The sequence below is a fragment of the Marmota monax genome, unplaced genomic scaffold (assembly GCF_021218885.2).
Source record: "Marmota monax isolate L192 unplaced genomic scaffold, Marmota_monax_Labrador192_F-V1.1 WCK01_AAM20220418_F8-fsc00001, whole genome shotgun sequence".
Lineage (NCBI taxonomy): Eukaryota > Metazoa > Chordata > Mammalia > Rodentia > Sciuridae > Marmota > Marmota monax.
The window spans coordinates 21454593-21466648 of record NW_026693777.1 but is presented as its reverse complement, the minus strand read 5'-3'; the positions used below and the strand labels follow the sequence as shown (position 1 = coordinate 21466648).

At 50.1% G+C, this 12056-nt stretch overlaps 1 protein-coding gene across 1 annotated transcript in view; it reads right to left on the bottom strand.

Annotated features, from left to right (window-relative positions):
• Sptb (spectrin beta, erythrocytic) overlaps positions 1-12056 on the bottom strand; it is a 69285-nt gene that overhangs the window by 43492 nt on the left and 13737 nt on the right. The window contains exons 2-11 of the mRNA XM_046461778.2: positions 9545-9696; positions 8157-8330; positions 7293-7384; positions 6361-6441; positions 5942-6057; positions 5446-5558; positions 4297-4484; positions 2497-2614; positions 1710-1868; positions 412-714 (exon numbers count right to left, since the gene is read on the bottom strand). Coding sequence (XP_046317734.1) covers positions 412-714; positions 1710-1868; positions 2497-2614; positions 4297-4484; positions 5446-5558; positions 5942-6057; positions 6361-6441; positions 7293-7384; positions 8157-8330; positions 9545-9696 — 1496 coding nt within the window. The remainder of the gene's footprint in view (positions 1-411; positions 715-1709; positions 1869-2496; positions 2615-4296; positions 4485-5445; positions 5559-5941; positions 6058-6360; positions 6442-7292; positions 7385-8156; positions 8331-9544; positions 9697-12056) is intronic.

The window sequence follows — 12056 nt, the reverse complement described above, 5'->3', positions numbered from 1 at the left end:
CCTTGGTCAAGACCCACTGGAGTACAGGGGAGAGTTCAGACTCTGGTTGTTCCTATATTGTGAGTGGATTCCAACCAGTGTCAGCCTGATTCTCCAGGCTCCTGATTAATGCCTGTCTCTTCTTGATCCGGCAGGCTGGCCCCTAGTGACCACAAACCCAAGATTTCTTGGTCACTGGGGATACTGTGTACATGGGATGGTGACATCTGCCTGGATGGAGCAGAATGAGCCAAGCAGCAGACAGGCAGATGATGTTGACACTCTACTGCCTCAGTTTCTCCATTTTGCTTCAGGGATATGATTGGCTAAACGGTATCTAAGGGAGCATATGCTAACTGCAGGGCCACGAAGGCCCATGGTGAACCCACTTGGGGTGGGTAGGGGAAGGGGTAGGTGGTCCCTGGGGCCCACCTTGATCTCGTCCATCCAGTTGATGCTGTGCAGCATGTCCTGAAAGAGCTTCTGCAGCGCCAGGGTGGTCTCGAGCCTCTGGCGCCGGGACCGCAGCAGCTCCTGCAGGTAGCTCCACAGGCGCAGGATGTTGTCCTTGCGGGCCATGATGCGCTTCTGGTCGTGGTAATTCTCCTTCTCCAGCTCCTGGGCCAGGTCCTCCAGGGCCTTCACCCGCTCTTCGTAGGCAGCTGTGTCAGTCTCGATGGCCTCGTGCTTCTTCTTGGCAGCCTCTACAGCTGCCAGGTCGTACCCAAAGTTATCCTGTACCCCAGGGACAACAATAGGCAGTTCAATCAGATTCCCCCGAGTTCATTCCCAAATGTAGACAGCGAGCAGGTCCCTTCAGCACAACGGCTGGGTGGGAAAGCGCACTCCCAGCGAGGAGACAGTCTGCTGTCTTTTGGCAGTCTATCTTATCAGAGCCAAGTTCCAAAAACGAAATGTCTTGCAAGAACCTTTAAAAGCAGTCCCTTATTTTATTCTCTGTGTCACACTCGTGGGTGATGTGACAGGCGTATTACTAGCAGAGCTCTGGTGGCCTGCTGGCACTCCCCCACCCTGCCAAGAGAGGACCTGTCTGATTCTGGGTAGGAGGGACTGCTTGCTCTCAGAAGCCACAAAGCTGCGAACAGATGGTTTACCCTTGTGCTATCTGGGGCGCACATACACTCTTCATTGCTCTCAATATACTCGCTACCCCCTTTCTGGACAGAATTTAATTTCATTCTAAGCTCTAAGTAGGAGGGAACAGATGCTCTGATGGAGAATCAGCCCTGGGGTCCATTCTTAGCTGGTAAAATATGTCCCAAGCCTAGAGGCTTAGATTCCAAAAGGTGCATCTGAGTTGACCTTTCCCAGAGAACCATCATTTAGTGTCAACTCTGACCCCCACTTTTGCTGATGCTACAGCCCACGTAAGACAACTTTAGGGGCCACTTCTGGACTATGAGGCTCTTTCCTAAAAAGGAAATTTAATACAGGCTGGGGGTATAGGGCTCTGTGATAGAGTGCTTGCCTAGCGTGGGTGAGGCCTGGGTTGGATCTCCAGCACAGAAAAAAAAGACAGACGATAAATTCCAGAGAGTTCTTCCTCAGAAACCATTCTTAATCCAGCCAATCTCAAGGAGCTGGGCTACAAGGGTGAGGAGAAGCTTATCCAGCTGCTGTTGAGAGGCCAATCAGGCTCCAAGTCAGTTGAGAGCTAGGGCCTCTGAAGCACTCTCCTCTCCTGCCATCCCCAAGTGCCTCCCCATTACCTGGGTCACAAGGCGCTGGTTTTCGCTGAGCCACGTCTCTCTCATGGCAGCCTTTCTGTCAAAGCGCCGGGCCAGCTGCTCCAGCTTCTCCTGCCGAATGAGCTCGCTCCTCAGGGCCAGCTCCCTCTGGTACTCAGCTTCCTCCAGACTTTCCCAGGCCTGTGTGGGGCAGAAGGAGAATTCTTGGGGCACAGAAGAAATGGGTGGGTTTGGGCTCCCGTCTCTTTCACCAGACAGACAGTGATTTCGGGATTCTAGGTAAATCTCAATGCTCTTGGGCGACGTGGTGGCAGTTTAAAGCTCGGGCTTCATGTCTGGGCCACACAAAGAGTGGAGGAGCACTCACTGGTCGTGACCTCTCGCTTCCCTCTTCCCCTAAATCTGCCTCAGACTCTAGACCCAATATTGTGTTTTTCGACTCTCTGGAAGCTCCGTAAATACCTGTTGACTAAAGGATTACCTCCAACCCTTGGAAACATCTTAAGACATTTCTCTTTTGTTATAAGTAATTAATATTTCATATTCAAAGATAAATTAAAGGTTCTATTAAGGACAGGCTATGCACCTGGCTCCATAGAATAGTTCTGAGTATCTGAATAAGGAGTTGAACAAAAAAAGATGGTGGGTAGAGTCTGATCTCTCAGAACAACGCCTCCAAATAGCCAGCAAGCAGCTAATACCACTAAACAAACTGGCTTGGTTTAACCTCGTCCAGGGGCCATTCCCCATGCCTGCATCAGGAGCTCAGCCCACCACTGAGAATGCATAATGGAAAACACCACGGTACCCGGTTGATGTCAGACACTAGTTTCCCGTCGTGGGGCGTATACACTTTCTGATTATTAGCTCTCATCCGAGACTGGATGGTAAAAAGTAGGACTTCCAGGTTCCCCTTCTCCTGAAACCTGTCAAGAAATCAGAGGTAGGAGATTGGTGTCATGATCCTCATGGCCAAATTGCTTGCTGACATCAACAGAGGTTTTTGGATCTTGGACAGCAAAGCATATTGATTTAAAAACAAAGGAAAAGTAAAGGGAAGCCATAGGTCTGCTTACCTGTTACAACATCTATCATTCTCACCAAGGGAGATCTTAGGGGTTTGGGTTTTCATAACGCATATGAGAGAAAACACAGTGGCTAACACAGCACTTATCATTTGCTTCCACAGGGAACAGTTAACTGAAATATTCTGGTAGATATCAGGTTTTAGCAATCGACATAAAGACACTCTTCCCTGTTCTGCAAAGGATGAAGGCTTCTGACTAGCTCTTTAGACAGTTTTTTTTTTTTTAAATTGAGTCAATAAAACCTTAGGAGCAGCATTATCCACATAAGAACATATTGTACTGAATGCAACTTTCCCCCCAAGTGCTAATAAGCTGGATCTTCCAACAAGTCCTATAAGCCAGATGTTTTCAAGGGGTCAGGAAAGGATAGGCTCTGGGAGGATTGTGGGTACAGGAGACGAAGAACTGGTAGCAGGACTGATGTCTGCCACATGGGCTCTAAGCTCCACGTAACTGGGGACTTTTACATGTCTTCATGAAACTCAGGGGGCTACTTATGTAAACACCCTTCACATGGCAGCTGGGATTGGCTATAAGCCAGATGTCCACCACAAGCTCAGCCTGATGGATCTCAGTGCTCAGAGGCACTTAAGAGGGCTAAGTCCTTGAAGCACTGTCTATACAACCAAGGGTAACACCCTGTTTGAGAGTCTTGAATGGAGAGTGTGGGAGATACGAAGGGAGACCACACATGCACATACATGTTTGTGTGCATGTTTGTGGACACATGCATGTATGTGTGCACATGGTTGTGAGTATATATATATGCCTGCATAACTGCATTGTACACACATGCATGTGTGTGTGGTGTATGTGTGTTCATGTGCATGTGTGGATGTACTGTTTGTGCACAGTTGGGAATATGTTCCTGTGTGTGCATGGTTGTTTGTGTGCATCCATGATTGTGTGCACAGACCTATGCATGTGTGTGGTTGTTTGTGCACATGTGCATGCACATGCAGTTTTGTGTGTGCCCACATATGTGCCTGCATGGTTGTGTGTGTGTGTATACATGTGGTGGGGTGGTGCTGAGATTCTGAGCAGCAGGCTTAGTGCTTTGCAGAGGAGCAGTGACAGATGGGAGAGGCATAGATGGATATACTTGATGATCACAAGGCCCCACACGGAGAGCTCAGAGGCTGAGAATACAGAGGTCATCTCCAGAAAACAAACCCGCAGCTCAGGACACAGACAAAAGCAGAGCTCTCCAAAACTAGTGCTCCAAGGAGACTCAGAAGCCTCAAGTTCCTCTCCTGTGCCTCACTGGGTGGGGGGCAGGGGTTCTACAAAGTACCTTCCTTGGTTATGAGTCAGGGTTTCTCATCAATGCCTGTTTCCTATAAACTGATGACTTGGGAGTAGGGTGGCCAAGAGGGGCATGATGCTGGTGACAGATGTGCATGCAGCTCTTGAATCTTGAGGCTGTGGCCCAAGGATACACTTCATAACACCCAGAGCCAGGCTCTACCTTTGAACAGTCGGGTAGCCCTCGACGACCACACCCTCCCAAGTGCCCTTACTTGGGTGGCTTCTCCACTGTGCGGTAGGTGCTGAAGGCCTGCAGCTGTTGCTGGACGCCGGTCAGCGAGTTGGCAAACTTGCGGCTGTTCAGGACGTTAATGGTCTGCTCGATCCAAGTGAGTAGGTCTGAGGCTAGCCCACTGTACTTTTCAATCATCTTCTCAGTCTCAATGGCGTGGTCAATGACCTAAGGAATTGCTTTTTCAGTCATTCTCATCTCCACTGCTGAGGTCACCAATGGGGCTCAAAATCAAGGTGCCTAAAGTGGGGCTCCCACCTCTCAAGCCCTGGAGAGTTCTAAGTTGGGTTTGTCCCCTGAGACCCAGAATGTGGCTAAGGCAAAAGAGGTGGGCTGGAAAGAGGTAAAGCCCTCTTGCAAAATTGGCAGAGAGCTGGGGTTCAGGAGAATTTGCCCCCTTCTTCTAACCCTATAAAAGATTAGTAAACTCGGGCTGTGGCTGTGGCTCAGTGGTAGGGCACCCGCGGTGCATGTGTGAGGTCCTGGGTTCAATCCTCAGCACCACATAAAAATAAATAAAGATATTGTGTCCCACTAAAACTAAAAAAAAAAAAAAAAAAAAAAAAAAAAAGATTAGTAAGCTCACTGCACCAGGATACCAGTTCTTGAGTGGCTAGGGATTCATTTATTTAAAAACAGGGATACATTTATCCAAAAATGTTTCTTAGGAATTGAGAACCATCTTTATTAAATACCAGACACACACAGATGAATGGGAAATGGTTCCTATCCTTGAGAAGTTAATGACCCAGCAAGGGAAAGGAATCTGACCTGAGGTTGTGTACAGAGGGGTGGGTTTCTGGTAAACCGTGGGAGCCTCAGAGGTCTGAAGCCACAGACAAACCAAATAAGCCCATAGGGGTTGCTTTGGGAATGTTCATGAGGTCTCCATGCGGAAGACACTAGGAGCTGCAGGTGGAAATCTCTGAAACCTCTTTCTGGACAAAGATCTGCTTTGGAAGTCAGCTGGAGAGTTTGACAGAATGCTTTAGACACACACACACACACACACACACATACACACACACACGCTGTAGCTGGGGGCCCAGACCTGAAGCTCTCAGACTGGACAGGGCCTGGGGCTGGCAAATGGAAAGAATGATGCTGTACTGACAGAAGAGCTCAGTACCTTGCCGACACGCTTGCCCTCCACTGCCAGCACCTTCATCTTGGAGAAGTAGTGGTAAAATGCCACCACGTACGTGATGATGGATTTCTCATCGGGGTTTTCTGTGAAGACATCTGTAAGGGGAAAGGGTGCCCTCTCAGCACCAAACCAAAGCCAGAAAGGTCAGGCTGAGGTTCAGCCCCTCTTCCTCCGGCACAAGTTCAACCATAGGCATCAAGTGACAGCCAATGGGGTGAGAGTAGAAGGTCTGATTCACACAGTGATGAAATGCACAGCAGGACCACAAAGGCAGAAAGAGGGATCCAAGGTCCACACTAGACCTGTGTATAGGCAGGGGAGGTGCTTGGAACCTGCTTGGAGCTGATGAGCTGGTCCAGTGCAGAGCCCTGGCCTGTCTCCACGCCCTCCCCGTGCCTGAGTGTACCTGGCACCTGGCCAGCCTCCAGGAACCCTTTCAGCCCGGCTCTCTGTAGAATAGTGAGGAGGGCTGGCTCACCTTCAGGGTCGAGGAGCGGGATGATGCCCAGCTGGCGCTCAGCCACATCAAATGCGTGTTCTAGGTTATGCCGGGCATTGGAGTCCTTCAGCTTATCAAAATCGATCAGGTCAGGCCTGGGGACAAAGATGGACAGTTAAGAGGGCAGCCCTAGCATGATGGAAAGACACTGGACAGATGCAGGAAGGTAGCCAGGTAGGAGAAATGAGAGACGGGAACAGCGAAGAGGGGCTGCTGTGAGCACCAGCTGGTGAGGAAGTGGGCATCTGGTGCGAATGGAACTTAAGGGAAGCATGGGCATTAGGGAGGCCAAGGGCGAAAGGAGAAAAAACAGCAGAGGAGCCTTCCCTTGGCCCCTGTGTTAAGTGCAACACATCCAAATACCCAGTCCGTCCCCACAGTTCTCTCCTTCCTCTTACCGGTGCTTGTGTATCAGGGCATTAAAGGCCAGGCCATCCTTCCAGCTGGAGGTGAAGTTGGTGACATTGACGTGGGGGTACCTAAATATTCAAGAGAAACAGTGAGATCTGAGAAATAGGTCAGGTGTGGTGGCGCTCACCTGTGAGCCTATTGGCTTGGGAGGCTGAGGCAGGAGGATCACAAGTTCAAAGACAGCCTCAGCAATGGTGAGGCCCTAAGCAACTCAATGAGACCCTGTCTCTAAATAAAATAAAAAATAAAGCTGAGGATATGACTCAGTGGTCAAGTGCTCCTGAGTTCAATTCCCGGTACCCACCCCCAACTCCAAAAAAAAAGGATCTGAGAAATATCTGGGCATGGTGGCTCATGCTTGTAATCTCATCAACTTGGGAGGCTGAGACAGGAGGATCGTGAGTTCAAAGCCAGCCTCAGCAACTTAGCAAGGCCCTGAGGAACTCAGCAAGACCCTGTCTCTAAATAAAATTCATAAAAGGGCTGGGGGTATGACTCCGTGTGGATAAATGCCCCTGGATTCAATGTCCAGTACCAAAAAAAAATATGAGAAATAGATTCTTTTGGAGCCATAAACAAGTGTGTGAACTGAGGGCCAATATGCCAGGAGAGGAACAGATCTGTCCCTTCTGAGCTACTTCAACACCAGGGGGCAGACCTAAGCCACACAAAGACGCTCTCCCATGGCTGTGGCCTACACACCCAACAGGCCCCACAGTCTGACCTCAGGCAACTTTAGAAAAGAACCTGCCTCAGCCCCAAGAACCAGGTCAGGACTGGCAGCATCGATAATGTTGGAGCTATTACAGTTCTAGGTGGTGATTCTTGTGTCCCTTGGGGATGGCAGCCCCCGGGGGGAGCCAGAGACAGGGGGAGGGGGGGGGAACGTGGTAGTGGCAGGTTGCCGAGGCACACATACCCTGCCGTCTTCATCTGACACCACAACAGCAAGGCATCTTTGGCTGACCGCGTCTCACGACCTTCCTGAGTTTGGACAACAATGTCCTGAATCTGAGGATGGCAGAGAGAGGAGGGGGGGGAGTAGTTTAGCACAGATCCCTGAGGGACGCCCTTCCTCTGTCCTCTTCTGCAGCCATCCGTCCACAGCTCCGGCTCTGCAGCAACACCACCCTGAGGCCCTGGTCCCTGTCGCCTCAGTCTGCCCGAGCACATGGGATGGCTTCCTCATGTCAGAGGAGACAGCTTAAATTGGGAAACTCTAGCAGGACACTGAGAACTGACGACACCACGCCCTGATTCCTCCAGTCAGTACGATGCCCCCCAGGATGGAAGAACAACAGGAAAGCTGGATGATGCGGTGTTTCATTAGCGGTTCCCCCTGCCCTTTCGTCCTGCTGTTATGACCACCCACTCTTCCTCACTTGCGGGGAGTGACATCCCACCTCCGGGACCACTGATATGAGGCCTTGTCGGTGGCTGGCTGTTCTCTTCTCCCTCCTGGCCACCCTCAAGCCAGCGGGTCAAAAGCCCTGCTTTCCTTCCCTCACCCTTTCCAAATGTCCTCAGGAATAATCTGGACCCTGATTATCATTATTTCTCATTGACTTCTATGGTGTCCCTCAAGACACTGCTCTACAACTGAGGGATGCCCCTGAGCTTCGGCACTTTGGGATGACATGGGATAGGCTCTCCTTCCAAGAGCTCTGTCCCGTAGATGGGTTTCTAGACTCCCAGAAGGTACACACTCACTTGCTCTCTAGTCACCATTTTGTACAATCCCTAAGTGCCAAGAGGCCTCCTTGAATTCCTCCCTGGGACCCACCTGGAAGCGGAGGATGATGGTCCAGATGAGGCCCAGGACCAGGCGGTGGTTGCCATCCACGATGTCGTGAGAGCCCATGTTCTCCAGGTGCACACGCTGCTCCTTGAGGAACTGCAGGGCCTTGTCCACGTTCTCCAGACAGTGGATGCGCATCTTTCCCTTGGTGGGCCTTGGCTGGGGGACAGCAATGGCACCAGTTGGCACAGAGGGATTACACAGGTGTCTGTAGGCTGGACCAGCTCCTGCCATCAGCACCACCCTCCACTCTCCCTGGCCAATGGGTCACTCTTGCTTTCCTTTTAGCAAAGGTAGGAGGTTCCCTGTTGTGAGCACTCAGAGCTCAGCAACCAGACTACATGGGTGCCCTTTTGGGTCTGAATACAGCCTTCTGAGCAGGCACCAAATGGCCTTCGAACACAATAATAGGACAAACAGTTAATTGAGCACTTACTATGCTCCAGACACAGTTCTAAGAACTAATTACTGCAGGTCAGTGACAAGAATAATTCAAAGCTTGGTGATTGATAACAGACCCGTGCCCGCCCGATCATGCTCCTCCCTGCACTAAATGCCTCCAGCCCAAACCCAAGGGGCTCATCAGGGATGCTAAATGTCCCATTCAAAAGGATCTCAAGGGTAATACTCTTCGGTGGCATTTCAAAACAAGTAAGAGAGAGAACTTCAGCCTGGAGTTGAAAAGGTGAGGTACATTTTCATTCAAACCCCAAGGTTCTCAGAGTACTTCCTCAGGTACACGTATCCTTGTTCTCAGTCTATGCATCGCGGAAATGGAAGCAAAGAGGGTCCTATCTGATAGGCCCAAGATCACCAAGGAAGTAACAGAGCAAAACAAGCACTTTCACCTACTTCTCCTTCAGAGGCAATTGTACCACCAGGTGGGGTCTGCTGGGAGGGTCTCTAAGAGATTCTACTAACACATGTGGGAAATCACATGGCTAAACTACCTTCCATACTTTCCTCTGGCTTCCAGGAAAGATGTAAATTCTCCAACAACACACACATTTCAGCCCATGTGAGGGGGCTAAGGCTCAGGCCATTTCAGGCAGCCCCAGAGGCCCAGACTCCAGTGAGAACAACAGTGCTTTGCATGGCTTCTATGAGAAGCATGCCTGGCACATAATAAGAGCTCAATTAACTGTCCATTGTGAGAGTGGTCAGAAGGGACAAAAAGCTCTGGGAAGAGGTCAGGGGACCTAGTCAGCCATGTGGACACTTGACATTCTAAGTATTGGGAAGTCCAAAAGAACAAGGAGAAACCCTGGCAGGCCATGAGAATTGAAGGTACCCTGACCATGCCTTTCCTAAAATGGGGCTGATGGTACCAGCCATGGGTCCAGGAAGAGGCCCAGCACAGAGAGGGGCTTTACCAGCATCTCTCCGGAGAGCACCTCCAGCAGCTTGATGAGCATCCGCCCATCCCGCAGGTCCTTGTAGAGATCGCTGATACGGCAGGACACTCGGGCCAGGTGGGAGTTCACCCATTTTGTGAAGGTCTTCTTCTGAACAACTTCCCGTTCATCTGGGTAGGAAGAAGAGATTTGGGTGAGCTGTGTGAGGCTGGCAGGGCCATGTGACCCAGGCTGAGGAGTTCCACCGTAGTCCCAGGGTCCCCCATGCCTGGCAGAGGAGGCTGGTGTGTCCTTTCACGTGTTTCCCAAGAGCATGCGCCATTCCTGGCACCTCTGGCCCACAGACCAGCCGAGGAAGGCAATGAAGACTCTGCTCCCACCACCACATACCTAGCAAGACACCCCGGATTCACGTTCTGTCTCCCACTGTCAGTCAGAATATTCTGTACTACTGTGGCATTGAATTCAGACTTCAATGCTAGGTTCACCCACCCATGCATCCATCCTTCCATCCTTCCATTCATTCCTCCACCCATCCATCCAATGTTCTTTCTTATTCTATCCACTCTTCCATATTCCCTTCATCTAATCCCCATCCATCCCTTAAGAGTCAGTGTAAATGGATTTTTCAGGAGAGCTTTTCCTGATCCTCTGGCTGGGGCAGGTCTCCCTGTGCATGTCCTGACCCCTGCATTTGCATTTCCAAGTATTAGCCAAATGTATGATCCTCTGGTAAGACTGTGGGCTCCTTGGTGTTCTGTTCACCTCTCCACCCCCAGGGCCTGGTGCTTCACAGCTGGTGCTTCCTAGCTGAACTAGGGATGACTGTACTAGGTGGCAGGCCTATGTTAGGCCTGACGACATAGGAAGGTAAAACAAATCACCCGCCTACAAGGAGTTCCTGGTAGGTAGAGGAGAGAGATGAAGAGTTAGGATACATAGAACGGTGATCCACATGGGGTTAAGGAGAATGAATGCTCCTGCTGGGAGCTACGAGCATTGCACTACTCTATCTATTCTATCCATTGCACAATTCTCTCTTTCCTACCCTCAGAATGGCAGGCAGGGCTTCTTGATCTTCAGCTCTGGGATGGTGACAAGACACCTCCATCCTAAATCAACATCAGCCCCAAAGAAGCTCCCAGCTTGTGCTGGGCCAATTCGAGTGGGTAATTCTTGATATCTTTATATAAATAAATGCCACTAACCTGTCCAGGTAAGGCTGGAGAGAAGAGAGAAGACTGGGATAACACAAAGAAAGGGGAGAAAGAGAGCAAGGAGCAGTAGAAAAGAAGAAATAGAAACGAGAGAAGGTGGCGTGAGCCCTCCTTCTGCTTGGTTTTGTGTACAGTTTGTGGCAATTGGCTCCTGGCCACCTGGGTTTGGGCATTCAGAGCTCAGCTGACCTGACAGCGTGGCTGGGCCTGGGGGCCCTGCAGGATCCCTAGGGATGGTGCGTGGGGGGTGGGTCACAGCCAGAGCAGACATAGTGTGGCTAAGCCGGGAGGGAACATTGGCACTGCGGAAGCAGGCTGGATGTGAGCTCAGTGGAGCCCAAACCGTGGAAGGGCTGGCTTCTTCAATTATTAAATACCTGACTTCAGGATTACAAAAAGAGGAGCCCAGCCAGTGCCGCCTCAAGGGTATAAAGCTGGCAGTTCCTGAGGCTCTAGCATCAAATTCCTTCCTACTTCATGGCTATTTTAGTGCTAGGAACTCAGCCTCTCTATTCATCTGTTCATTCATTCAGCAAATGTTTACCGTACACCCAGCAGGTGCCAGGCTCTGGGTGGAGGTAGGGAATTCAAGGACAGGACAGTCCCCATCTTTGAGGCAGACGAATGCTATGACACGTATGATGGGTGTTTGAGTCATATATGAAAAATTCTGTGGCAGCGTCCTAAAGAAGCTCTCCAAGAAGAGGAAAAGTACTAGTACAGCTCATCCGAACCTTAAATAAATACAAAATATGAAACGGCATTCATTCATTCTGGACCTCTGGGCAAAGCTGCATGGGGGAAACCCTATAGTCTGCGTCAAATTAAAATGCTTTCCTAGTTTCAGAGTCAGCTTCAGCAAAATGCATCCAAAGTGTTGATGATAATGCTGGACAGAAAGCAACCGCATTTATTCTGGGGCATTTGGGGATTCAACAGAGCCAGCTAGAGTCCCGCAGGGTTTTCCCTAGAAAACAGATCTGTTTCTTAAGTGGCTCATCCTTTCAATTAGATGTGCAACCTTTGACTAAGGCACTGAAACTTTTAGCCCCTTTAGCAAGTAAGTGTCCCCAAAAGCTAATTTTTTATTCCTCCTACATTCTCCTGTCTTTAAACCCCAAAGCTTCATGACACACAGTGCTTAGACGTGTTTATCTGTACCTGGTAAAAGGATATGGGGGTATTTCTAGCTGGAGACATGGAGTTTGGGCTGGCACATACATTGGTGCAGAAGTTTCATGAAGCATCCTCAGAGCTCCCCAGTTTTCAACACATAAATGATGCGCTTTAGGCCCTCAAATGCTGGAGCTGCT